Source organism: Diceros bicornis, chromosome 16 (genome assembly GCF_020826845.1).
Source record: "Diceros bicornis minor isolate mBicDic1 chromosome 16, mDicBic1.mat.cur, whole genome shotgun sequence".
Classification (NCBI taxonomy): Eukaryota; Metazoa; Chordata; class Mammalia; order Perissodactyla; family Rhinocerotidae; genus Diceros; species Diceros bicornis.
The window spans coordinates 22,129,666-22,156,998 of NC_080755.1; the positions used below are offsets into that span (position 1 = coordinate 22,129,666).

At 39.0% G+C, this 27,333-nt stretch overlaps 1 protein-coding gene across 4 annotated transcripts in view; it reads right to left on the reverse strand.

Moving 5' to 3' along the window:
* CHST9 (carbohydrate sulfotransferase 9) overlaps window positions 1-27,333 on the reverse strand; it is a 253,426-nt gene that overhangs the window by 93,986 nt on the left and 132,107 nt on the right. For 2 of the 4 annotated variants that reach the window (XM_058556927.1, XM_058556930.1), the window contains one exon: window positions 22,380-22,421. The exons of the other annotated variants lie outside the window; for them this stretch is intronic. In XM_058556927.1, coding sequence (XP_058412910.1) covers window positions 22,380-22,421 — 42 coding nt within the window. The remainder of the gene's footprint in view (window positions 1-22,379; window positions 22,422-27,333) is intronic. 4 annotated transcript variants of the gene reach the window in all.

A 27,333-nucleotide genomic window follows, 5' to 3' on the forward strand; every position in this document is an offset into this window, starting at 1 on the left:
GAAGGAGAGAGGACAGGACATCTGACTTCAAAACGGTGCCCATTTTAAATACTTTTTCTCTAACCAACTTGGCACCTAAAAATAGTCCATCAGAAGATGTCCTGAATTCTTATGTCTTTAATCAGATATTTTTTCCTCCCTTGAAAAGACAAATGTCAGTAATTGTTCTTTTTCAGAGTACTTTTGGCAACGCTGATTTTATATCCCTAAGTGCCCCCTAGTGACAAGGTCCAATTTCAAAATCTCTTTCACAGTAATTTTGTTCCAAATGTTTCCTTTTCCTAGGACAAATGTGGCCATCTCAGGGACAAAGCATCCAACTTATTATCAATTATTACCAACTTATTTTAATCAGGCAGAGAGGAAAGTTTCTTGAGTAGGTCTAGGACACTATAACAGTGAGTTACTATTATTCTTTATAAATTAATTTATAATTGGAAAAATCGGTAGTCCCTTATTATAAGAACAGATTTCCCTTAGTTATATGATTACAAAATAAACTATTTGGGAATGTGATCACTCATATCCTCCTCTTCTGTTAAGTTTTGTTAAGAGTTGGATTCCCAACAACTTCTTTTCATTTATGTTGTGAAACAATAAAACAGCAGCACAGCCATGAAGAATGACATGCCACTCCTCAACTCTTTTCCGGTTATGATTTCTCCTGATTACTTCTACTATTCCTATAAACTTAGCAGGTAGCTAAGAGGAAAAATATTGCAATCATAAAAATTTAGGCTGAAATATTGACTTAGTAACTTTTTGCGGGATATAGGGCATGCTACGTAATTTCTTTAAGTGTCAGTTTTATATCTGTAAAATGGGAATAATAATAAAAGACTGTTGTGGAGGATTAAATAAGATATTACATGTTAAGCTCTCAGCAGCATATCTCCACATATTTAGGGCTTAATACATGATAGTTATTACGAGGTACAGCCCAATAATCGATATAGGCCAACCGTGTGTCTTTTCTTCTCTCTTAAAAAAATTTGGTAGAAAAAAAATCTCAATACTCTGAAGCAGAGTCACAATGACCTTTAAACAGACTGGGGACCTTGTTTACTTCTAATCAATGCTATTTTTAGATTCTGTTTAGAATTTAAGTTCTTAAGAGCTTAACTAGAACATTTAACAAATCCAGTTCTGTTGTACCATATCTAACAAATTGTCTGAATAAAAAATGCAAATGGGAGATATTAAAACTTTTCTTTGTATATCCCTTTATACATTTACAGATTCTTGAAGATATCATCCTCATTTTATCAATGAGAAAACTAAGGCACAGAAGGGTTACATCAATTGGTCTCAATGGGGGAAGGGACAGCCCTCCACGGGAGGTATCAAAATCTCCTGGGGAGAAGGATTGTCCTAGATTTCCCCACACTCCTCCAGGGGCATGAGATGCTTAAGAATAGAATAGTTTTGCATTTGCAGCCTCCAAGACACTATTATTGACAGAAGCGTATTGAATTCCTTAGCCACTTCTGGGATGGGAACAATGTTCCGGACCACTGGGTTAGGAACTGATCTTGAATAAGAACCCAGGTCAGTTACACTTAACGTTTATTTATATTTCTACAGCTGCATAGAAGGAATTGCTTCTAATTCTTGTATTCAGAATTTTTAGCTTCAAATATTTCTGGTTTTCTTCACTTCTACTCCCAATACTACCCTAGTCCTATTTCCATCACCTATTTACAGACCTAGTTAAAAGGAAAACTGATTAGCATGCAGTTAAAAGGATCAGTATGCAATTGGAATATTCCCTCTGATGTAATCAGGATAATAGACTTTAGCCAGTGCCCTGAAGAGAAGGAGCTTAGCTGCTCTAGGCTTTATTAAATTTTCTTATTTATTTATTTGGCTAGGATCAAATGCTCATTGATGAATCTATTTTCAGAGATCTCAAAACTTTACACCCCAGGCATGGGGAGGGTATGTTATATTCACAGAACTCAACCAATTTCAATGAATTTGGGGCAAGTAAGTACTTTCATTGTTCTGAAAACCTCTAGCAATGCATGGGATCATAAAGTGAGTTTAAAATAGTATTCCCTGCCATATAAATTTTTATTGTAATTCTGTTTGGCCTATTTTATCTTTTAATTTTCATTCACTTCATATCAAGTATGGTTGAGATATTCAGAGATCTGTATTTCTTTACCCTCATAGCATCCTAGTGTGTCCCATATATAGCTGTAATAATTGTTTCTGAAAACTATTTCCCATTTCCAGTTGCAGATCTGTTATTTTGTACCAAAATTTGTCACCTCCTCCAGCCCCCTTTCCCGATTCAAATGATTTATGTGATTACTTCTCAGTCTTCCTGGGATTGCTGCAATGTTAGGAATTACTTCTGTTTAACTCGTCATGTAAAAAGGTGCATAGAATGGTCTAATCTCACTGATGTGGACCAAGTCAGACCAGCAAGGCGAGGTTGCCTGAGTAGCTTCAGTGTTGGTAAACAGGACACTAGTGAATGAGCAGAAATCCTGAGTCAGTGAACTTAAGACAATATCAAGCATAGCCTGGAAGTAGGCAAGAGGGCCCAGTATGTTTTCAGTACTCCAGTCCTCACTGTGTGCGTGCGTGCGTGTGTGTGTGTGTGTGTGTGTGTGTGTGTGTGCACATTCCCATTTATGCCATGAGGCTTACCTCAACCTCTTAAAATTCCAAGTCCAACATGCACATTCCCTACGTTGGTACCAAAGCCTCCTTAGTGGAGAAATTGATTTTAGTCTCTTGCACCAAAATGTGAATTGTTGACAATATGTCACCTCTGTGCTAATTATTCCCGTCAATCATGTCATGAAATGGCTGCCTCCTGTTAAAGACTACTTTGGGCATCAGAGAATAATGTGAATATGGGCGCCTTCTCAAAAAAGAAGGCACAGGCTTCCTTCATCTAAGTCTGACCTTGCTTTTGAGAGATGATGGAACCTTGGCAGCTTCAAATTACTTTTCTTGGACACTCCTCTAGACCTGACTATCCCTTTGATTTAATCACACATTGATACAGTACTTGATTCACCCAAAATATGGTGCTAATTTAAAAAAGAAAACTATTTATATAAATTTTTTGTTTATTAAATACACAATGCTTGCCAAATAGTTGGCATTCTATAAATTATGGCTAGATAAATGAATAAATGAATGATTCTCTGGCTACACGCTACTAATTGTGTGTATATATTTTTGTGTTTGGTTCATTTGATCAAAACACAGTATTCCAGAGGCCACAGTTTAGGTTCTGTTTTGATGTAGGCCAGTTTGTTTTGTTTTGTTCTGTGATGATTGGCTATACTTCTGACCATGTTGCCTTGTACATGTATCCTGTTAAATAACATGTATCCTGTTAAATACAGAAGGGGTAATATGAATGGGTGTGGACATATGAAAAAACCCATCATTATTGCAAAGATAACACATCTACACATCTATTTATTTTGGGAGTCACTAATCCCATAAAGCCAGGTGAATCAGAAGTAGAAATATCAAAATTCTACTGTGGGTAGAGGTATCTAGGTTACCGAGATGTGCTTTCAGCTACCTACAACTAAAAACGTGTTTAAAATAGAACTTTAAAAAGTAGAAGATGAATGAGGTCAAAGTTCACATTTATAATATTGAATACAAACTTCTCAGTCTGTACCACATCTGTCAAAAGGAAAACTTGGACCAAGAGAACCCAAGAAGGGCACCACTATAGAGAAACAGTCCGTTGAAGTATCAGTTATGAGACCTGGGACTAACTCATGTAAGCCACTGAGTATCTAAACAAATGGAAGTAAAGCCCTTTGGCATTAACTGTGAGAATAATGCAATGTATTAATGGTTTTAAGTTCCACCTGTATTATTTATTATTCTCTTAAAAAAAGCAGAGAACAAAGAGCCTCAGAGAGAATGGGTTAAGACTAGGCCAAAAACAGAACCAAAGCTGTTTCTACTTTCACTCAGATTTTTCCCTACAAGATGGGAAACCTATATAAGGTAGACTTGGTGTGGCTGGAAAGAAGATTTTAAAAGAGAGAAAGAAAAAAGAGAAGCTTCATCATTTATTCATTCATTCATTCAACAAAAATTTTTGAGACCTACTATGTATTAGGAAATATGCTAGCTGATGGAGACTCAGGGATGAATATAGTCTGGCTGGGAAGGTATGTCAAACAAAATTACCCAAATAATTATATAATTACATTTGTCGTAACTGATAGGATGAAGTAGAGGGTGTTGGCAAAGAGCAGAGAGAGTAAACATGGTCAAGAAGAGCTGGGAAGACTAGAGAACTTTCTGGAGGAAGTGATATTTAATCTGAACCCCAAGGCAAAGTATGGAGGTGGAGAGGGATGGGTGGAATGAGATGGGGAGAGAATTTCAGAGACAAAGAACAACACATGGCCAGGAAGGAGACTCGGTGATCAACGACATGCTGAGAGAAGAAGCTCAGTACAACAGCAGGGCGAAGGGGTCAGACGAGAGCAATGGGAAGCAGGGAGACAGAGGTAAACAGGGGAAGAGCAAATCACATAAGATCATGTAAAGGAGCTTGCATTTTACTCTAAGGATGGTAGGAAGTCTCTGAAACATTTCAAACATTTCAAGAGACACTCAGATCTGCATTTGGCAAAATTCATTGTGGCTGTGATGCGCACAATGAAACAGAGGGGAGCCAGAGCGGACAGGGGGAGAGCAGTTAGCAGGCTGTCTGCATAGCCAGTGAGAGATGGTGCTGGGTGGAGAAGCACGGAAAGAGACAGCATGATATATACTTTGGAGGAAAAATGGATAGGACTTGGTAATTGACTATGTGAGCTAAAGAAGAGGGAAAGCGGCAAGCCTCCAGCAGGAGCAATTAGGTGACATTTCCTGAGATGAGGGATGCTGGAGGAGGGGCAGGTTTGAGGGGGATACAGTAATGGCATACCAATAGGCACTTGGTGATACGGCTCTGATGTTCTGAGAAGAGCAAGTAGAGAAGAGAGGCTAGTTTATACGAGTGGGTGAAATCACTAGGGAAGAGTGTAGATTACAAAGCAAAGTGGACACATGGCCAAGCTAAAAAGAATATAATGTGTAAAACTGAGATGGAAGAAAACAGCTCCTCAAAGGGATGGAGCAGGAACTGTCAGAGAGGGAGGAGGAAAACTTTTCAAAGACAGAGTAATGAGATGAAGACACGTCAAGTCAGATGTACCATGAAGTACATTTAACAACTTTCAACTTAACAACTCAGATGGAGATCATTAGCAAGAGCAAGCCAGTGGAGTGGTTGGGGCAGAAGCCACACTGGTGTCGACAGGAAGTGTACGTGTGGGGGGTGGGGAAGGATGCAGATAACTTTTGAGATGGGGAAAGAGCTGTAGTTGGAAGAGAATACAGGATTCAGGGAGGATTTTTTTTTTTAAAAGAAGGAAATAGAGCACTGTGAATACTTATAGAAAGCAGCCATAGAGAGGAAGAGGTTTAAGATCCTGGAGAAAAAGTGAATAACCCATTCAGGGAGGTCCATGGGAGGACACAACAGAAGGGACCCAGAGCACAGGGGGAACTCACCACTGATGGCAGGAGGGTCCACTTCCTCCATTGTGAGAGGGGGAGGGGAGGATGGGAACAAGAGCAAAGTGGCTTACGGATTTGGTGTAGGTATTTGAGATAGTTCTCAGCGGGTGGCTTCTGTTAACTTCTCTGAAACACAAAGCAAAGTCTTCCCCTGAGGAGGAGTGGTGTGGAAGATGGGGCTTGGAGGGTGAAATTTCAAACCAGAGGAGGTATGAAATGGTTATTCCAGAGAATGACCAGAGGAGGTGTGAAATGGTTATTTCAGAGAATGACCTAACTAGAGAATAATTTTGGAATGATCAAGTGGTCCTTTTGCAACAACAATTAGTCAGAAATTGGAGTATATCAGACTGAAAAATAAAAGCATTATACCCACCTCTTAAATATGCTATATTAAGATCAATCACTTTAAATGTAGTTCTTTGCATAATTTGTAATTCTCCATTACTTAATAAATCTTTCTGCTTGAAACAATGTTTTCAGCATAAGTTTCTTTAAATGGAAAACACTTAATTGCAAAAAGTGAAAATTAATTGTAAATAAAAGTGTGAAACAAGTCCCTTGCGAGGCCAGGAGGCACGCCTTCATTCAATTGCCCCCTAACTTGTTCTCCCGTATCTATTTTTTCCCTTCTTTCCTTCTCTGCTCTCTTATTCCTGTAGCATCCAGCACAGTCCTGCGCTCATAGGAAGTAGTCCATAATATCAGTATTTCTAATTGTGTCTTTTGCACCACTATGAAGAGAGTTGATCTTCAGTGGCCCTTCAATCCTGAGACATAGGGTTGTGGTAGGCTCCTGGTTTTCTTGTTTTGTTTTTTCCTTTGCTTTGTCAAAAATACTGAAACTACAAATTGGAAACCAAAGGAGTCACTTGCAAGAGCTTCCTCCCTCTCTTCCTATGCGAGTCTCTCTCCTACATACAGAAACATACCTCTATATTTTGGCTAGGCTTTTTGCTCTAAATATCAAGGACTCGAAGAAGAAAGGAGGCCATGTTGGTTTCTATTTAACATTTTATTGCAATTTGTGTATATGTGTATTTGTGTATAACTCTGATTCAGTCATAGAATCTCAAGACTTTAATGTTGAAAAGGATCTGAGAGACTATTTAATCTTCCCGCCAGCCTGGACCGCACTCCATTTTATGGACGAGAAACTTACAATGGTTTAGCGTGTGGCCCGAGGAGCCCATTCCGTGAATTGGTGGCCTCGGTCTTCTGTGAACAGAGTACAGAACTAACTCCTAGGAGAGGCAAGGAGTTTGCACATTCATCTTTTTCTTTGCCCACAGGCTCTAGCATGGCATTCTGCATGCATTACTGCTTAAAGAATGCTGGATAATTTGAATTTGTTGCTCAGGATCTAGGTTTTAGTATAATTTCCCTTCCTTCAGTTTACAATTAAAACATTACAGAAAAATGGGTGAAATAATGCCAGTGAGTATGGTAATAAATTTCTGACATGTGGCATGCAATCTGTGAGGGGATTCCTTCACTTGGTCCTGCACTTTGGGGAGTAATGGAGTGGAAAATTAAATTAAATAAGCTTTTATTATTCTGTGGCTCTGCTGAAAAGGGTACCATCAAACACTTTTAAAAAGGTATCTTCTGAAATGCAACTTCTGAAGTTCTTTCATATTATTGAATTGCGCAAAAGCATTCTGTCATCTCCATTGTTTTCCTTTTCCTTTCTTTTTGCCTCTGGTAGAATCAAATCCATGGAAACTTACTTTGGGTTGCATCAGAAATACACACTTAGTACCACAAGCCTCAGAAGTGAAACCTGAAAGCATAGTTTCCAAACTAAACCAGCAAAAGTAACAAAGTAATAATTTATTGTTTTCATTTATATCACCCTTTAACCTCAGACTCTGTGCAAGCTTATATGTCTTAGTCGTAGATATTTCTATGGCTGCTAGGTTCTTTACTTAAACATGATTATACCATACTCAGTAATCAATTTCATTCATAACATACCTGGAGATAGATAATTTTTCCTTTTCATATGGAGTAAATTAATCTATGATTACAAAATGATACTTGACAGCTGAAAGCCCGACCTAGTATCCTTGGCTTTTAGCCCAGGGATTTAAGTGATGTCACCTCTCATGGTCTATAATGTTTTTTCTCACTTCAACTGTCCTCTTTCAGGTTATTATTGTATTAGTGAGATATGGAGAAAGAAGTCCCTCTCTCCTTGTGCACACGACTAATGTAAGTTACTGACCATATGAATGTTACATGAGTTGACATAATTGTAAGAGTCTTTCAACACAGACATTCTCTTACGATCACCTGGAGTGATCCTATGTTCCACGGGCACAGAGAAAGGGCATGTGGAATGAGAGGAGTGTGAGGTTTGCGGCCCCACAACCTTAGGTTTGTATCCCAACTCCACACCTACTACCTATGGGGCTGAGGACAAGAAACGTAATTCCTCTGAACCTCGGGTTTCTCATCTACAACACATCCATTCCCTGAAATAACACAGTTCTCGACACGGTGCACAAGCAGCACTCTTAAAACACCTTTTGTATATGTATCTTTAAACACTTCTCTACATGTATTACAGAATGGTCAACACACCCATCAAACAAAACAAAACAGCCTTCCTCCCAAAAAACCCCCCACAACTCTTAGTACATCGTCATGTTATAGAGGAACTGAGGCTTGGAGAGGTTAAAGAACTTGCCCAAGGTCCTACAATGGGCCAGGGCTTGAGCTCAGTTCTATCAGATTCCAGAGTCCAAATTGTAATGCCCAAGGGAGGGAAAGGGAGCCAAGATCAAGCACGAAGCCACAGAAGGAAGGCTGATGGTGGAAAAAAACAAGATAGACCTGAACATCGTCCATTTTTCAGCCAGGTGAACTTATCTGTGGTCAAGCAATGAATCCAGAGCAGGCAGTTATTAAGCATCTGATGTGGGAAGCATCTGACGTGGGAAGGGTAGGGAATGATACAACAGAAGTTCACGGTACAGTCTCTTGACTCACCCAGGAAGACAGGAAGCTGAATGACGTGGGACAATTAAATTCCAAACCGTTCAGCATTTAATAACTAATGTAGCATGAGTGTGGATAAATGAGAGATCAGTGTGAACTGCAATAATCAGGAAGGCTGTACGGAAACCTACCGCCAAAGTTATAGGACCTGTGTCTTATGTCAGAGAACACACAGGGCAGAGAGTGCTTTATTGGTGTAGCACAAACACGCTTAAAAGGTTCATAGGGTTGGGAATGCGGGGCCATGAGAAGTCTGGTGTGAGTGAAAGGGAGAGATGGACAGAATTGGAAAGCCAGGGCCTGATTATGGTACCTTGAGAGCCATAGTCAGGCAGAGAGTGAACACGACAAGGGCAGCTCTGTGTAACACTCATCTAGGAGGGGCAAGCTGAGGGGTAGTGGAGTGGAGGCGCCAGAATTAGGAAATTCAACCAGAAGATGAGCACAGCCACCCAGGCGAGGGCATGAGAGGTAGAGCCCAGTGGTGGAGTAGAAACGGACAAGGGAGAGTCTTTAAGCAGAAAGACAAAGAAGTAAACTTGGGGTGCATTTTAACTTGCATGGCTGAAGTCACTGTCTATTGTTTCTATTTTTGTTATTTAAATGTTTCCAAATTGTCAGTCTTGGGGAGACAAATAGGCTTGTCCAGTGAGTGACCCAGAAGGTCTCTTTGGGTTGCCAGGTGATGAGCCGGACTCATGGCTTCTGCTCCACATGCCTCCTCATTAGGAGAGGTTCATGGACCTAAATTCCCACAAGGCTGGCAGGTGTTAGCAGCTGGCATTTCCAGACAATTCGCTGCACACTGGCTCCTAAGTTTAGATTGCTTGCCTTCTGCTGGCAAGGCCACTCTTGCCTTTGCCCTTTAGAAGGGCGAAGCTATAAAAGGGGGTGTGCTCCACCTCTCTTGGTGCACAGACCCACGTGTATGTAGCTGTGCCTGGGCCCAAGCCTTTCTACAGGTTGCTGGGGGAAGAGGGTGCGTGCATCTTCCCAGCCTCTGAGGACACTGGCAGGCAACTAAGCCCCCAAACCAACAAATACATAAACGAATTCATATTTGTTACTTGTACTTTATGTAGTTCTTTAACTTTACAGAGCTCTTTGGCATGGAAATGGAAAGAACAAACAAACGAACAAAACAAAAACAGAAGCCTGGAGCTCAGAGTGGTAAAGTGAGATTCCCCAGATCACACAGAGAGGACGTAATAATGGACTTAGAACTCTAGTCCAGGACGTATATTTTCCAAGTTCAGAATCCAAAGTAAAAAGGTGCAATGTTAAATAATCTTTACCTTCAACCATTTTGGGCATGGGAGCTAAAAATTGTAGCTAGCGGCTATCTGTCAAAGAATTGCAGACTATGAAACTGGATATTAAATTAGATTATGCACCCATGGAACTTTCCACTGTGCAAGATGCTACGCTACCCCTGTAGTATATATGTTACCTCTGTAATACACCTCCATCAAGCCAGGAAACTGGAGTCCTGGCTTCTAGACCTAATTATTTCACTTACTGTATGAGCTTGGGCAGGGCCACTTAAACTCTGTCATTTATGAAATAAAGGACTGTATGATTCAACTAGTAAGGACTTTCATGAGACATGTAATGTATCCAATAGCAACAAGTAAAGTGATGGTCATAATTTCTCATTCCATGCATTGGTGCAGGGTACAACACTTGCCAAGTCTGTGCAATAGCTGATTTTCAGAGCATGTTACACATGCTGAATCTACTGTTCATTTCAAAGCTCTTTAACACACATTAGTACATTCATGAATTATTAAGTTGTTTAGTCATCTAATATTGAGTGAACAGTTGTTAATTTAAATATACTTTTATAATTTGACTACTTGTTTGGCATGAAAAAATTACCAAAAACAATCAAACAAGAAAACCACAGCTTGAGCTTTTTTTTTTGTGAGGGAGATCAGCCCTAAGCTAACACCCATGCCAATCCTCCTCTTTTTGCTGAGGAAGACTGGCTCTGAGCTAACATCTATTGCCAATCCTCCTCATTTTTTTTCCCTTAAGCCCCAGTAGATAGTTGTATGTCATAGTTGCACATCCTTCTACTTGCTGTACGTGGGACGCGGCCTCAGCATGGCCCGAGAAGCGGTGCGTCAGTGTGTGCCCAGGATCTGAACCCGGGCCGCCAGTAGCAGAGCGTGCGCACTTAACCACTAAGCCACGGGGCCGGCCCCACACAGCTTGAGCTTTAAGCCCTGGATATATGACGCGAAATTTAAATACACTTATAAGTATCTGAGCATATTTCATTCTTCTCAAGACTCAAGAAGGACTCAAGAAGGACTCCTTGGTTTAAAAAAATTAGCAAAGAGCCTTATTCAAGGTATTGTGCAATTAATGTCATTATTCAGAATTTTCCTAGTTGCTCCACTTTTTTGCATATATTAGCAGCAAGTGTTGGTTAGTATTTATTATACATATTTTATCATGATCACTGAAGACTAAAAATTTTATTTTAAAGTTTCAATTACCTAGATGATTTTTTTATTCCTTGAAAATTAATCTCCCAGCATAGCGCCTTTTAAATGATAGTCATGTAGTAAATGTTAGCTATTGGAATTTAATAAATTGGTTGTCAGCTCTTGCTTTTATGTAAAAATAGGTCAGGCACACCCTTGGTAATGTCAAACCCTTGGAAAAGTTGATGAAACAACAGTTTTAAGTTCAACTGTGTTCATAAAATGAAAAAGCTATGATTGTGGTAAGTAGTATAATAAATAAAATATGTGAGTGCAGCAAATATTAAATAATAAGACTCAAAGACTGCACTCCCATGCCATCATTCACAAGCCTGCAAGAACATGTGCACTTCATTAAAGTCAGTGGAGTGTACCAGTTCATCTTGGCATTACTCATAATTGAAACATTTCGATTTTAGTTAACACACACAAAAAAACTAATTTAAAAGTCAAATGAGGAAATTAGTTCTATGTTCCCATGTTCCAATTCCACAGTGATATCAACTAGCCAAATTTAGCCTTAGGAGGTACGAAAACATATCTAATACGATGAACGGAAAGCTTTTTGAAGAATCAGAGATCTATTAAAACTAATGTTTTTGCAACTAACTCAACAAAAATATATTTAGTACTGTAAAACAGCCCCTAAAACTACTCTGTTAAAAAACAACTGAGCTTATCTATAGATTTTATTCTAGATTTCAAAAGCAATGAATCAAGAACTAGAGGCTTTATGTAAGAAATACAGTCCATTTATTGAAAAAAATTTTAAATCAAACAGTGACTGATTGAAAAATATTTTCTGCATACACATTATAAAAACCAGGAGGGAACTTTTCCTGTTTTAAATCTTAGATTTCTCAATTGTAGTAAACACTATTAATAACACATTCTAGACACTTTCTTGATCTTTCTTTTTTTTTTTTTAAATTAATTTATTTATTTTTCCCCCAAAGCCCCAGTAGATAGTTGTATGTCAAGGTTGCACATCCTTCTAGTTGCTGTATGTGGGACACGGCCCCAGCATGGCCAGAGAAGCGGTTCCTCCGTGCGCGCCCGGGATCCGAACGCGGGCCGCCAGCAGCGGAGCGCACGCACTTAACCGCTAAGCCACGGGGCCGGCCCTTGATCTTTATTTCTGTGATGCTCTTCTTTCTTGCTTTTCTAGTTTTCACCATTCTTTCAGTGTCTCTCTTTTCCATTTTAAAAATTTATTTCTTTATCAATCCTTACTGTGTGCATTACCAAGGACTCTGCCCTTCATCCCTTATGCATTTATCTCTACATCTAGTCTTTTGTCTCTCCGCTATGAAGTTACTTGTTCCTGAATATTTACTTCCATCTGAGCCTCTCCCGAAAACTAGGTTTTATTTCTTGACATTTGCAGATATCCAACTTGACCCTAAACCTCAAAAAAAATTTTTTTTTTAATTCCTTGACTTTCCTGCTAAGACATTTTTATAACCGTTGCATTTTGGGTTTTCTGCAAGCTCACCTTTCTGGTATTTTATGCCCTATATTTAGTCATTCTGACCTCTTTCTTTCAAAGGGTTCCAGTCTCTTCAGTATGGGGCAAACATACTTTTATTTTCCCAAGTTTAAATGATCTCCAGAGAGGGAGTTGCGTATATTTCTGTGCAGGCCCTGTGTACTCTTGGGAGAGGGTGAGGGAAATGCTTCCTTGAGAAGAGGAAGAGCTAATGCTGCCAGCCAGTGGTAGGGCCATGGAGGCAGGCAGAGGACGCTGACTTCGACCCTGCGCCCAGCTCATTCACCTGCTTGCCCGGAGCCGTGTTGGTAGCTTCCAGCCACATCCCTGCCTCTCTTGAAGACTCTATGGGGAGGGATACCTGCTAACACATTTTGTCCACATGTCCTAATGAGTGGAAATAAGTTCAAGTCACAGAGAGAGTCATGTAGGGGCTCCTATACCCCAGTAGACTAGGCTGGTTTTGAAAATTAATCAGCAAACCTGACCAACTGGTAGAAGTCTCTGTACAACAACAATTCTTCGCTTTATGCCTTCCTTTCCTTACCACGCAGCATAATTTACATGAACTGTTTTAAAGTCTTTTTAGTGGAATTCCCTGCTTCCAGTTTCTCTCTGTTCAGTCCACATTATCTGCCTGAGAATGATCTATAACCAATTGGAGTATGTGAGATTTGGTGTCCCTCACATGGTCTCATCCTAAGTCTTGGACATTATTTCAAGACTTTGCCTCAACCTAATCCTCTGACTCTTGGCCTTCTCCCTACTTCTTCAGTATGTCCATGCACAGGCATCTCATGTTCCTTACGTGGGTTCTAAATCCAGATCCTTCTGGTCAGCATCCCCCTCTCTGCCTCACACTCCTATGGACCTCGTGGCTTGAGAATTCTGTTCAATGAACACTAGTGAGTGACCCCAGTCATCCTAGGCCACATGTATCAGTCATCACTTATAAATATAAGCTACCCTTCAGGGACTACAAAAAAAGTATTAATTAATAATATCCCTATTCTAGCTATAAATATCTCATGCTTATTTTGTGAGGAATATGGGCTTTGCTTTAAGGTCCTGAAAGGTAGGATAGTCTTCATCAACTTAACTCCTGACTATGGCCAATAAGGTCTTTCAATGATCTTACTGCTACCTCTCTCTCATACCTCAGCTTACCCCGTCTCTCTCCTCTGCTCACTGCACCCTACCACCCCAGCCTAGATCACACTGGCTCTCACCTGCCCAAGGCTGTCACCTCTGCTGCTCCTCCTGCACTGACTGCTCTTCTCCCACTTGCTATATGGCTGGGTCCCTCTCAACCCAAGTCTCTGATTGGATGTCACCTGCTCAGACAGCCCTCCCTAAAAGAGGTCGTCCCTGTTACTGTCTTTCATGGTGCCCTGTAATATCCTGCAAAGCATCTAACGAAATCTAAGCAATATCTTTGTTTACTTGACTATCTCTCCTCATTTACAGAGTAAGCCCCTAGAGATTGGTACCTGGTCTGTTTGCTCACCACAGCATATCCAGTGCCTAACACATAGTTACAGCACAATAAATATTAATCAAAGGAATAAATATTATCAAAGCTTTCCTTAACCCTAGGTGATGTTACAGTATCACTTAGGGTGATGAGAATATTTTATATATGTATATTGTATATATATTTAAGATATTAAAAATTTTGTATATTAAATCAATGTAAGCAACAAATGATATTATTAGGAAAGTCTGATAATTTGCTATCATCCTCTTGCTGCAAAGATGAGGATAAAGAATAGAAATAGCATGGTCTGGCTCTCTGGAATTTCAGTCATTGCTCAAGGACACGAATAATGCTATAAAATCACATGTACTCTAAAGATAATTATCTAAAGGCATTATCATACAGGAAATTCAAAGCTCACATTGAACTTTCTTTTCTAGTACTTCAATCCTGACCATTCTCAAAACACATAGGTTTATTTTTTTTTATTTCTCAGAAAAAAAGGAGGATAAATCAAGGAGACACTTGAAAATTAACAAGTAATCACAAATCTATAAAAATGCAGAGAGCACTGTGTTTCAGTCATTATAAACATCCTCTAAATCTGCCTTAAAACTGTCCTCATTATTATTCCCAACTAAAAGAGTTGCTATCACCACTTTTTGAGTAATAGCAGAATATCTTCACAACCTCGGGGTAAACAAAGATTTCTTAGGACACTAAAAAGCATTAACCATTAGTAACTTATCGTTCTTTCTCAAATCTAAAAATTTCAGCTCATCAAATGGCACTTTAAATAAAATGAATAGGCAAACCACAAACTGGGAAAATACTTACAATACGTGTATCTGACAAAGGACTTGTAGCCAGAATGTATGAAGAACTCCTCCCATCAACAATAGACAAATGATCCAGTAGAAATGAGAGAAAACTTGAACAGACATCTCACCAAAGAAGACAGACAAATGGGCAATAGCACATAAAAAGATGATCAACATCACTAGCCATCAGGGATGCAAATTAAAGCCACAAGAGATACCATTTCATACTCACTGTTGGTGAGGATGAGGAGCAGGTGGAATTTTCACCATTGCTGGTGAACTGTTGAGCAGGTTCTTATAAAAGTAAACATTTACCTTATGACCCAGCAATTCCACTCCTTGGTCTTTATCCAAAGGGAATGAAAACAGATATTCATAAACAGACTTGTAGAAGAATTTTCAGAGCAGTTTTATTCATAATATTCCCAAACTAGAAACAATGCAAATGTCAAAAATAGGATAACGGATAAAAAATTTGTAGTTTAGTCATGCAATGGAATATTACTCAACAATAAAAAGGAATGAACTATCCAACAATCTCAAAAATATTATGGTAAGTGAATGGAGCATTTACAAAGTATATGCTGTATGATTCCATTCAGATGAAGTCCAAGAATAGACCAAACTAACTTAGGGTGTTAGGATTAAGAAAGTGGTTGCCTGGGCAGTAGGAAGGAGATGAGGGGGTGGGAGGGAAGCGGTGAGGTCCTGGATTGGAACTGACTATAAAGGGCCATGAGGGAAATATTTAGGATATGAGATTCAATATCTTATTTTGAGTGGCTATTACATAGGGTGTATACAATTGTCAAAATCCATTGGATTGACCACTTAAGATCTGTGAATTTTATTGTATATAAATTGTACCTCAATTTAAAAAATTAAGAGATTCTATTATTTAAAAAAAAACTTTAACCCTAACATTATTCAGAATATTTCCCTACTTTCTAGGCACAAGAAACATTTAAAAAATTCTTGTTCTATTGAATTTAACATACCTGGTTTACAATGTATGATGACAATACTAATTTATCCAGTTTCATTATATTAAGCCTCAATTTATTGTGAAGTTCAAAACATGATAAAGAATTACCGAAAAACCCCAAGCAAACCCCAAAACAAAAAATCCTGAATCAAGATTAAGTTTTCAAAGATGATGTTATTGCCACAGTACACCAGCAAGGGGAGTAGTTACACTTTGAGAAAAATTCCATCTTCGTCACCACTGAATTATTTTATAGGGCACTTTAACGAGACCAAAAATTGACTTTTGGGTGTAGCCACAATGGAAATGACAGATCATCTTAATGCAAGAGAAAAAGATTGGAAACCTTGACCCTCTAGATTACTCTGCACCTCAATGAGAAGGGGAAAAACACTTGCAGGTCAGCTTATTAAAATAATGTGTTCGTGTAATTTAGGTACCAGGAAAATATTTAAAAGAACAGCTAAACTAACCGTGGGATGCCACTTTTTCTGTGTTAATTATTCCCATACAAGAATGTATCCCCTTCCCCCACAAAAGAAAAAATCCCAACAACTCCACGGATTATTTTTATGGATTTGGGCATAATAGCATTAGAGTGTGCAGAATTTGCAAGCTGTTTTGGTACTGGAGTCTCTCTGAGAGTAGGTGAGCCTGGCGAAGAGTACTTTGGTTTTTCATCCTGCAACATGAGGGCTTTTCAGTTGAGATTGTTAGGCCATGAATCTGAAGGTTTATGCTGCAGTTTTTTGTTCTAATGCAAACTCCTCATTATCAATTTTTTTTTTTTTCCAGGAAGATTGTCCCTGAACTAACATCTGTTGCCAATCTTCCTCTTTTTCTTTATTCTCCCCAAAGCCCCAGCACATAGTTGTATATCCTAGTTGTAGGTCCTTCTAGTTCTACATGGGATGCAGCCTCAGCATGGCTTGATGAGCAGTGAATAGGTCCATGCCCAGGATCCAAACTGGCGAACCCTGGGCCGCTGAAGCAGAACACTTGAACTTAACTGCTACGCCACCCAGACGGTCCCCCGCATTTTTTTTTTAATATCACCATGTGCATCATAAGATCTGTAAGGCCTAATTCTTACATAAGCTTAGGAAGGCTGTAGAAAAGTCTCTAACTATCCCTTCCTACTAGCTTTGGTAATCCTGGATTTACAGAAAAGAATGCTCTGGGTGACAATGGGAAGCATGTCCCAGGCATGTGCAAATGCAAGGCTGCCAGCTAGGGACACTTATAATATGGGTAACTGCCCCCTTTACACTGTAACCTTAATAATAACCCCAACTTGATTCTAACACCATAGCACCTTCTTCTCAATTCTCCTCATTCCCAGAGAAGCTGAGCACAAAGGAACAAGCATCGTGCGCCCTAGAAAACGCCGAGCCACGCCTAGTGTGCGGTTGGCGTCCCCATTTATAGGGAAGCCACATCTCTGCAATCTGCAGTGCTCCTGAATATCAGATTTGCCTCCCTCCCTTGGAGCCGCACCAGCACAAGGACACTGGGTACACATAAACAACAGTCCCTTCCAGGAACTGTGTCGTGGAGAACGCCTACAAAATGCACAGCTCTAGGGCGTGAGCACCAGTTGTGTGGACTGACTCTACATGGGCACCTGCAGTGGCGGCCAGGAGCAACTCTGCCTTTAAAATCAGACACACTGCAGCTTTTCCAGAAAGGTGGGCCCTCTACTCCGGGAGAGAGTGTGCTATCAATATGTAAAAAGGTATCGTCCTTGAATGTGTGTACCCTTTTGCTGAGACATAAACCCTGCCCAACGATTTTCTTCATGAAAATCCAAGGAACATTTCTCAGTTCAATGACCCTAAGAAATGATTTTGAATTCCTTCCATTCATGAAATAGAAAGAAAGCATTACTTTTCAGTCTCTATAAATGGAGGCCCACGGAAGTATAGGATCTGGAGCAAGAAGATTCAAGTTTTGGACTCCGCCTTTACCATTCTATCAAGATCCCCAAGTCTGTGATGTTACAATCTGGACTGTATGCTTGCTTGTATCCCTTGGCAAGGATTTATGGGACTGTCCCACCCTGAACATCATTTCACTACATGGCAAAGGATTTTTACACAACAATGAAAAAAATATATAAATGAAATGCCGCTGCACACATACTCCTAATTTTGAGTTTGCTACGGAATGAGCACGAGTATTGTGTTCTTCCAACTAAATGGGAAATAAACCAAAAGATGGTCTCCCAAGGGTTGCTAAAATCTATGAGATATATAAAGGGTAGAGATGAGGTGTAAAGAGGAAAATACACAAAGAACCCAGAAATGGGACACATGCTGATTCCAGGAGGAAACAGAAGGAAGGTGCAGTTAAGGCTGAAGAAATAAAATGGATGGAAGATGTTTGTGTTTGTTTCTAATGAGAGGTGAGTTGCTCCCTCTAGCAAATCTGGAATGAAGACTGCATACAAACCAGGTAGGAATGAAATGTAGCCGCAGAGGGTGTTCTGGTCTGGCTGGCATGGCAGCAGGCAATTAAAGCACACTCAAGAAAGGGCTGCTGTGCATTTGCAGCACGGAGGGAGAATACCCAGCCTGAAACCAAATCAGGAGAAGCATCACATGGGGCCTCCTATCCTGGAGGAGGCAGAGATGGGCTGCACTTCAGCATGACTTGGCTCATGCCACATAGGGAAGGACCATGTGTGGGGAGTAAGGATGTTATACGTTCTGGAACAATCTACACACCTGCAGGTTACCATTGCTGGCTGAAAGGAATGTATAGGAAGGAAGGTGCTTAGAGGTGAATTATGTGTGATCCTTGTTGGTATTCACAGAAAAATAGGCTTTGGGAGCCAAGCCTGAGGAGAGAGAAGAAAAAGCTCTGGTGTTTCCCAGCCCCTAATGAGTCTCTCAAGGATGGTTTCAGCAGAGCTTCCAGACTCAGACAGACTAGGAAGGAGGACTTGGCCACCCAATTCTGAAAAAATTGGCCATGAAAACCTTATGAATAGCAGTGGAGCACTGTCTGATACAGCGCCAGTAGGTGAGAGGATGGTGCAAAAAGACCAGGCAGGGTTCTGCTCTGCTGTCCACAGGGTCACTGGGAGCTGGAATTGACTCAACCACACTAACGAGTCTCTGCAGTTGTATTTTCACAGAAACCTAGAATTTTGTCTGAATTTCACAGGGTATTCCTAACATTTCAAACATTATTCATGGAAGATGCTTATATTCATTATCTTGAAAGATCGTGGATAGTAGCTAGCACCTTGAATTTAGCATATCCTTAACGAATAATTACTGACTGAATGAATCACCCATGTTCCCAAATGAGAAATGTGCCTTACATTAATTAAAATAGGAGTCAATAATGTGCAAGATATAGCCTATATTTTCTTTATTACTGCCATTTGGCAAATTGAGGACGTGCTGTAGCAATTCAAATCTCCCTCTGAGGTAAGTTTAATAAATATCAAGATAGGTCTCGGCAGCTCTGGCCCAGGGTCCCCAAGGCTCACTAAGCATTTTAAGAGGACACTGGCCATTATCCTAGTGGCTGGGAGATAATCCACTTCCAGGTGTGGGAAAGGAAGTGTGGTCCTGCTTACTGCAACCAGTGAATTCAGCACTGAGGTCTAGAACTGGTGCTGATGGCATGAGGGACAAGTTAGTATGCAGTCTGGCTCCTTTTTACTTGGTTCATATTCCAGTTTCCTAGCCAGAGGAGGTGGAAAACTTATTTCCTGCCTCATGTGCTAGGGAAGAACCTCAAAACTCAAGTGGAAGGAGAGGCTGGGTATAGGCTGGGGTAGGGACTGTGAGCCAGGGGTGAAAAGTGAGAGGGTAGGAGGGGCAGGGAGGGGTCTGGTGGATCTCTGAGCAGTAGCTTGTGGCTGGAGCTTAGCTGATGGGAGAGTATACAACTTTGGGGGCATTTGGTAACTCAACTCACTTACTTGATAATGACAAGAGTCTTAGGATCAGAGGCAGTATCCTGCCAACCCAGTGTTGAGGCTGGAGTACAGGGCTTGGAGTACCAGGTCTCCAAGCTTCTGGGATCTGCACTGACCAACATTTTCAATTGTGCTCTCAATGGCCCAGGACTTGCTTTGATCTTCCCCAACTCCAGACCATCACATCATCCATTTTGGCTGCTTTGGAGCTCATAGGTATGACTGTACACGCAAAGTCATATTTTCAGAATAGGCTCTTAATTCTTCTTAAAAACATTTTTACATGTCCCTTTCTTTTTTTCATTCCCCATTACAATTTTTTTCTTTTTCCCTGAGACAAGCTCCTGTTCACAGATGATAATCATCTAGCAGTTCCCATCTGTACAGCACCTTTATGTGAATATGTTGTACATACCTTATCTTTAATAATCTCCATAACCCATACATGCTGTATATCATCATCCCCATTTTATAGACAAGAGCTCAGTGAGGTCACTCTGCATGTGACCTGGCCACTATGTCAGGCTGCTTCTCAATATAGAGCGCTTTACAGCTTAGAATGTGCTTTCACATACATTATATAGTTCTCCAACCTATGAATTACACGTTATCATTGCCTCTGTATTCACAGAAGATAACACTGAAATGTAGAGAGGTTATGTGAACTGCCCACGTTACATCATTCATGGGCTGCTGAGCTGGGATTTGAACTTGTGTCCTCCTATTCCATATCCCATGCTTATCCAACAGTATAGTGGAAAGAAAATTGAAGCTCTTAAACATAAACTCCCTCAAATTTCTTTATATCCACCTTCAAATTTATCTTTTTTTTTTTTTTACCCCTCCTCTCCTCCTATCTCAGGAAGTTGATTCTATTCTGTGTTTCTAAAAGTTCTCTCAATTGTCCATGAATAGTCTTATCTACTCCCATTTCTTCACATTCAACTCTCTGCAGATGACTCCCAAATCTTTCTCTGAGCTCCAATTGCTGTTTCCAATCACTAAGCAAGGGCATATTTTCTTAGTAATATACCTTTATATACACCATATCCCACTCCCCATCCCCTCAGCTCTCTACAACTAATTATGTCTGCTCTGTTTCTCTTGAACAATCCCAGTACTTCCATATCTCCATACTTTTGCTAATACTGATTTGAAATGTTGCCCTTCTTTTCTCTACTTGTAGAAATTCTATTCATTCTTTAAGAATGAGCTCAAATGTTACACCTGCTGTGTAACACAGTCTATTCTGTGTTCCCAAAGCATTTTGCTTATCAGGATAACACATCTCTTATTACATGAGAAAATTATTTGTCTGCATCTCTATTTCAACTTACGGGCTATCAGCACAATGAAGACAAGAGGAGAATGTTATTTATATCTACAAACCGTAAAGCAATAAGCATGGCCCTTGACTAAGTGTTTGTTGAATAAATGAATGAACGGTGATTCAGTTTTTCAATATGCCCTAAAGAGGGCATGATCTGATTTGGGGGCTAATTTTTTCTCACCTTAAATCTTCACTATTATCCTAGGAATTTGTCTTGCCTACGTTGTGAAAATTTTGAGTTTTAAATTAAAAAAAAAATTACCTGCTGTATGAAATCATGAAAAAGGAAAGGGAACAATACATCATTTTTCCTATGAAAGTAAATACACTACTGTCATCCAGGTGATCAATGTTACAGATAAGCATCCAAAAAACTTAAAATTTATATTGGTAAATTTAAAAAAAGATAATAGGAAATGACCCTCTTTTATTAATAAATGCTTTTGTTCATGTATAACACAATAGTAAACTTCACTAGATTGGAATAATGAGTTTGGGGAAGGAGAGAGGAAAAGGGAGAAGCTAGACTGAATTATGAAACTCAGAATTTATTGAAATAAATGCAGTTTTTTTACTTTCAATACTTTGATCCTCAATAAAGTCTAAGGAGACATCTACTTAATGACATGGATCCTTATTTTATAGCTGAATCTTTGTGCCTGAAGACCACTGTATATACTAAAGCCATGAAAACAATTATTCTCTTTCAAGAAGTTACAGGTGTTCCCCCATTTCTCTTATCAAATCCATTCCTTGCAGAACAACTCAAAGGTAAATTTCATCTTTGTCTGTGCCAAATCACCAAAATTGTGTATTAGCAATATCTGAATTAATAAAAATTAATAAATATGAATTAATGAATTAAGAATTAATAAATCTGAATTTACTGTATTCTTAGAAGAAGACATTTCTGGAAAATAAAGAATATAGTCCAATGTCCTAGGGAAGTGTTAAATACTTTTTAAATGAAAATAGGGAAAATGTAAACTTTTTCAAATAGATGAACATTAATTATTCATTAAGCTGGATATAACTGAAATCTAGCTTTAAAGCCTTTGGTTTCCTTTGTAAATTTCTTGACGGCAAGGATCAAGGTTTGCTTGCTTTTCTCCCCCACCCTCCAAAACTTTATACACCCGAACATGCCACCTAGGCTGTGCTTTCTGGTGATGGTCACCATCATAAGAACAGGAGTTTAAAAGTGAAACTATGGGGTTGTCAGCTATTCTAGCTGTTGTTCTGCTTATCTACAACTACCTGAGACTCATTATGGAGCGTTTACTCACTGATTCTGGGTATAGGCTGCAAGTAATTTACTGGCCCCCATCCTGGAAGAGAAGAGAAAGGAAATTGATATATAACCAGCACACGTGAAGATGTTTAAGAAACTTTCTACATGAAGATGCCTCCAAGTCTCTGATACTTTATTTCTAGCAAGAAAAATCATGGGCATAAAAGAGGAGAGGGTCGTAAAAGAGACTATGTCATCCCTGTGTTTCCGGGCTACTAAAGAGGGGACAGGCTTGATGTCACTTATTAGGAAACCGGGCATTACCTTCAGACTTTGCCACAGAATAGACTGAGCTTGTGCCCGTACCCTCTGCGTGAAAGAAATGGAGCCGGGGACTAGTGTGGTAAAAGGAGCTGCAAAATATCCATCACAAGCAAGAAAATTTCCCTGGAGTCTTGGCATTCTACTCCATAACATATCAGGGTGTTGACATACAATTCTAGTTGCTGCTTAATATCTCTGAGCATTGAGATAGATCTCTTTGGGTAAAATTGACAGTTAGGATAGACAAGCCATGTGCATCTCCTGGCGTGGAGTATCCAGTGGTCCACTGTAGGATACCCTGGCTTGTGAAGCCTGGAAGAGTAAATGAACTGAAATCTAGGACAAAAGAAAAAAAGCTCTTTCCAGGAAGTGATCCCATGGATATTGAAATTATCTAGAACTAATGATAGTTTATTCTGTAGTGAAGAGCTCTAAGAAAGAAATCTTGGGATTTTTCTTGAGCCAACGATTCTTCATCCTGATAATCAAGAAGGACCTCTTTCTGCCAGATGAAGTTGTTAACCGTTACATACTATGTTTCCTCTGGTTTACTCATCTGTGGGGAGAGGAGAGCCTCAGCTCATTCTGAGAACAATTCTAGGGAACTGCAAGATGGTAATTATATGACTATTTGGACTTTTGCTTTCTAGATTACACAGTTCCAATTCTTACTTTAAATAACAGATGATAAATATATAATATACAATACATATTATATACCATACCACACAATATTTTATATAATATATAATTTTAATATATATTATTATATATAATTAAACTATATATTAATATATATTATATCCTATATTATATATATGTATATCTAATGTTTTGCTCTCTACATACTGTCTTGTTTTTTTAAATATCCCTTTCAAAGTATGTTGATAAAAACTTGAACAAGTGTTTAAGAATGGTGAGGCTTAACCAATGATAGGCTTAAGTCTCTGTCCTGCTATCTTGCAGCATTGAAATAATCTGCTATCAATGTGATTCATTTATGAAATTGATTTTCTAACCCTAATTGAGAAAAATTGGCTCTTGCCTTTTTAATCAAACTTTCATCAAATTTCATTTGTGCTAAAATATACCAGTTTATACTCACGTCAATTAAATGCTATTCTGTCTTTAGAATGATTTAAAAAAATATATCCAAGGCATTTTGAATTGTATTGTGATGAGTTTCCTGGTATAAGGTATCCACAGGTCCACTTGATTTAGTAGTTTCTGCATTTTGGATGAAGGCATTTATAAGTCATTTGTATAGCTCATCAATAAGATAGAGGTCCTACAGTACAACTGATAGGAGTTGGTATCAAGTTCGCATGGGTTGGAACTTGATATGTAATCCACTGCTTCAACCCACTTTGATGTAATTGCAACTCGGTATTTACTTGTTCACCCATGTAACTGGAGCATGATTAAGGTCATACTTTCATGGCTTGGTGATAACAATGTTGTTTAGGCTAGAACCCAAAATCTCCGTCCATACAAAACTGATTTTATCCAGCATATTCTTATTGTTTATGTAATAATCTGTCACATTACCATGGAAGGAAATTAAACTGATGTGGAAAAAATGGTTATTCAAAAAGTCAACTGTGGCTGCTTATCTCTTATGGTATTCTGGTAAGTTGCCTATTGATTGCTTGAGGAATTTTTCTCATCAGGTATTGCTTTTAAGCTCTCTGGCTTATAATGATCAAGTCATTTCCTTAAAAAACGTGGACACGACAGGCTGTTTCCCCCATCTACCATGGCTCAAATATAAAGGCTGTGCAAGGCCACTTGCCAATTTCTTTTTTTATTATTGTGGTAAAAACACACGAGATCTACCCTCTTAACAAATTTTAAAATGTACAGTACAGTATTGTTTATGTAGTATAGCAGATCTCTAGAACTTTTTCATCTCGCATGACTGAAACTTTATACCCACTGAACAGCAATTGCCCATTCCCTTCTTCACAGCCCCAGGAAAACGCCACCTGCTAATTTCTTAAGGGTCTCAGGAAACCTGACATTAGGGTATTAACAATGCGACTACACTCAGGGATTCTATACACTTCCCTGGTCTAGTCTGGCTCTTCACACATCACAGACTGAAGTATACTAGTTAGAAGGATGTAGGTCTCCTACCCTTACTCATATAGTAAACTTACTATATCCAGTCTTGATCCAGTCTTACTGCTCTTCATAACTTCCCCAAACCTAGTTTAGTGTCATGTATAAATACGTATTGAATTAAATTACATTTTAATATTTCTTTTTCAAGGGTTAATATTAATATTAATTTTGAGGCTCTGGTAAAAAGATAAGAAAGTAAATACCACTTATTTTTGAATTGATGAATTGTCTCCTGAAAAAGCATCCTCTCTCACCCCCCAATAATAGTAATAGCATGCATAGTTCTTTAAAGGTTTTGACTATATCTTCTAAATCATCATTATTTCTATATATTTTTAAATGTAATGACTACCTAGGATGTTGGGCTCAGTCCATACAATCAGTATAGACTGACTTCCTTGCTATATGATAATATATTAAATAACTATGAGTGTTCTTCCATGGTCAGCTGTGAAAATGACTTTAAATGTCAGCATTCAGCTTGTTTCACATAACAGAAATTAATTGGGTTTGGCCAGAGTCCCTAAAATTAATAAGAGTTTAAACCTCACATCCAGGGTACATGTTCTTCTATTGTGCTTACAAAATCGATTACGATATTAAAGTCTTAATTTAGTGGCATAGACGATCTAATGAAATGGGATCTTTCCCCTTCAACACATTACTTTATTCTGAGCCATTTTTGTTCTTGGTGGTAAAGCAGGTTTCACCTGTTCAAACTTGGCATAAGAACCATGCTAAGTGAACAGGTCTAGAGCTTTGATGGGAGATCAATTTTTAAAAAAAAAAAAATAGCCTTTCACTGATCCTTTTCCTGACGGTTTGAGATCTCCATGCAGCTTGAATAGCACAGTGAGTCAGGCAGAGCTCACATTCAAGTGACAGAACACAAATATAACCATAATGTACTTTTCTCAAAATAATTCTTCTGGCCACATGATAAATTAACCACGTAGTCTATCATCATGCTTACCTAACAGGGAAATCAAAGACAAGAAAAGATTGGACAGTTTCCTAAGCCCATGTGGCAATTTGTTCTTAAAATTGAAATAGGGTTATATTTCACAAATGAATGTTTTTTTCCCCCAGCTAAACCTTTCATAAATGTGATTATCAATACTCTCTTAATTTTACATAAAGATATTTCGATGCAAAAAAATTATCACAGTGAAGTTTAGGTTCTGTGCTAATATTTGGTTGTTGGATTTAAAAGTTTATCCTGATATTTTCTTTTGAAATATTGATTTGGTGTAACCTTACTTTCTTTTCTCTTTTCCTGGATGTACAATTATTAAATCAATAATAACCACAATTACAGCAAACATGTACTGAATCCTTATTAAATATCAGACATGCTGCCAAGCACTGGATGTGAACCTCATCTAATTTAATACCAGAAGAATCCTATGGAATATGATCTGGATTTCTGCTTATGGAATATAACTACATACATGTTTCCAGTTCTTCACTTTTTTACATAAACCACACCCATAATCATCGTCTATATTTCCTAGTTTCAGTCCCATTAAAGTGGATTGAGAACTTAAAGACACAAAGCAGAATCCTGTTAGATTTGTTGGAGTTTTTTCCTAACGTTTTACCATTATATTTTCACATCTAATTCTGTAGCATTTTATTTTTAGTAACTGAACTTTATTGAGTCTTTCCAAAACATTTTCATAGAAATAGCAATTCTTTTACGCACCCATGTGTCACTGGTTTACATAATTTATTATTGAATTGAATAATTATATGAACAAGTACAATTGGCACAGCTAGTTTGGGAACAAACACAACTGACTCTTGGTCCACATACTCCCCCACAGGTGGGGTCAGACGTTTACAGGTAGGCTCGAGGGACAGCAGGTGAGGCTCTGGTGGTGAGCTGGCTGTGAGCATCAGTCAGTAGGCTATATCTAGGGAAGGGAGAGAGTTGCTTAATCAGGGAAACCCTTTAAAGAGAAGGCCAGTTAAAAGAACTTCTGTTGTATTTGACACTTTAACTGTATAGGCATTACTTCGATAAAATTAAAATAAAAATTTTTTTAAATGAAGGGAGAACGAGAAAGAGAGTGAGTTTAGGTATCCTGCCCAGGATTAAAAAACTAGGTGGAACTAGGATTTGGCTGCAGAATTGAGCCTCCAAGCCTCGAGTTCCAGTACTGCCTCCTTCCATCCCATGAGCCTCACGACAGAGATGACTGTGGAGGGTTGGGTGGGCTTCTGCCCAGGCAGGGGGCTTGAGACAGCTCGAGTGGTCAGCAAGGGAAGACAGTAACAGAAGACAGAAAAAGCCATAAAGTGATGAAACAGTCAGAAATTTGCAAAAGAAGAACGCTGTAATTGTGGTTTCCTTAAATTAACCCAAGTATTTCTTGACTTTGGGCCTCATTGGTTCAAAATAAAAGGGGTTTCCGCGAACAAATTGGGCCAATTGATACCGCCAATTATTTTCAGAAGGGGTTTTTACAACTCTGAAATTGAAGAAACCATGAAAGGACATCCCTCCTCTCCAGCAAACAATAAACAACACAGAAGAACCGCTGACCCAACGGTCTCGA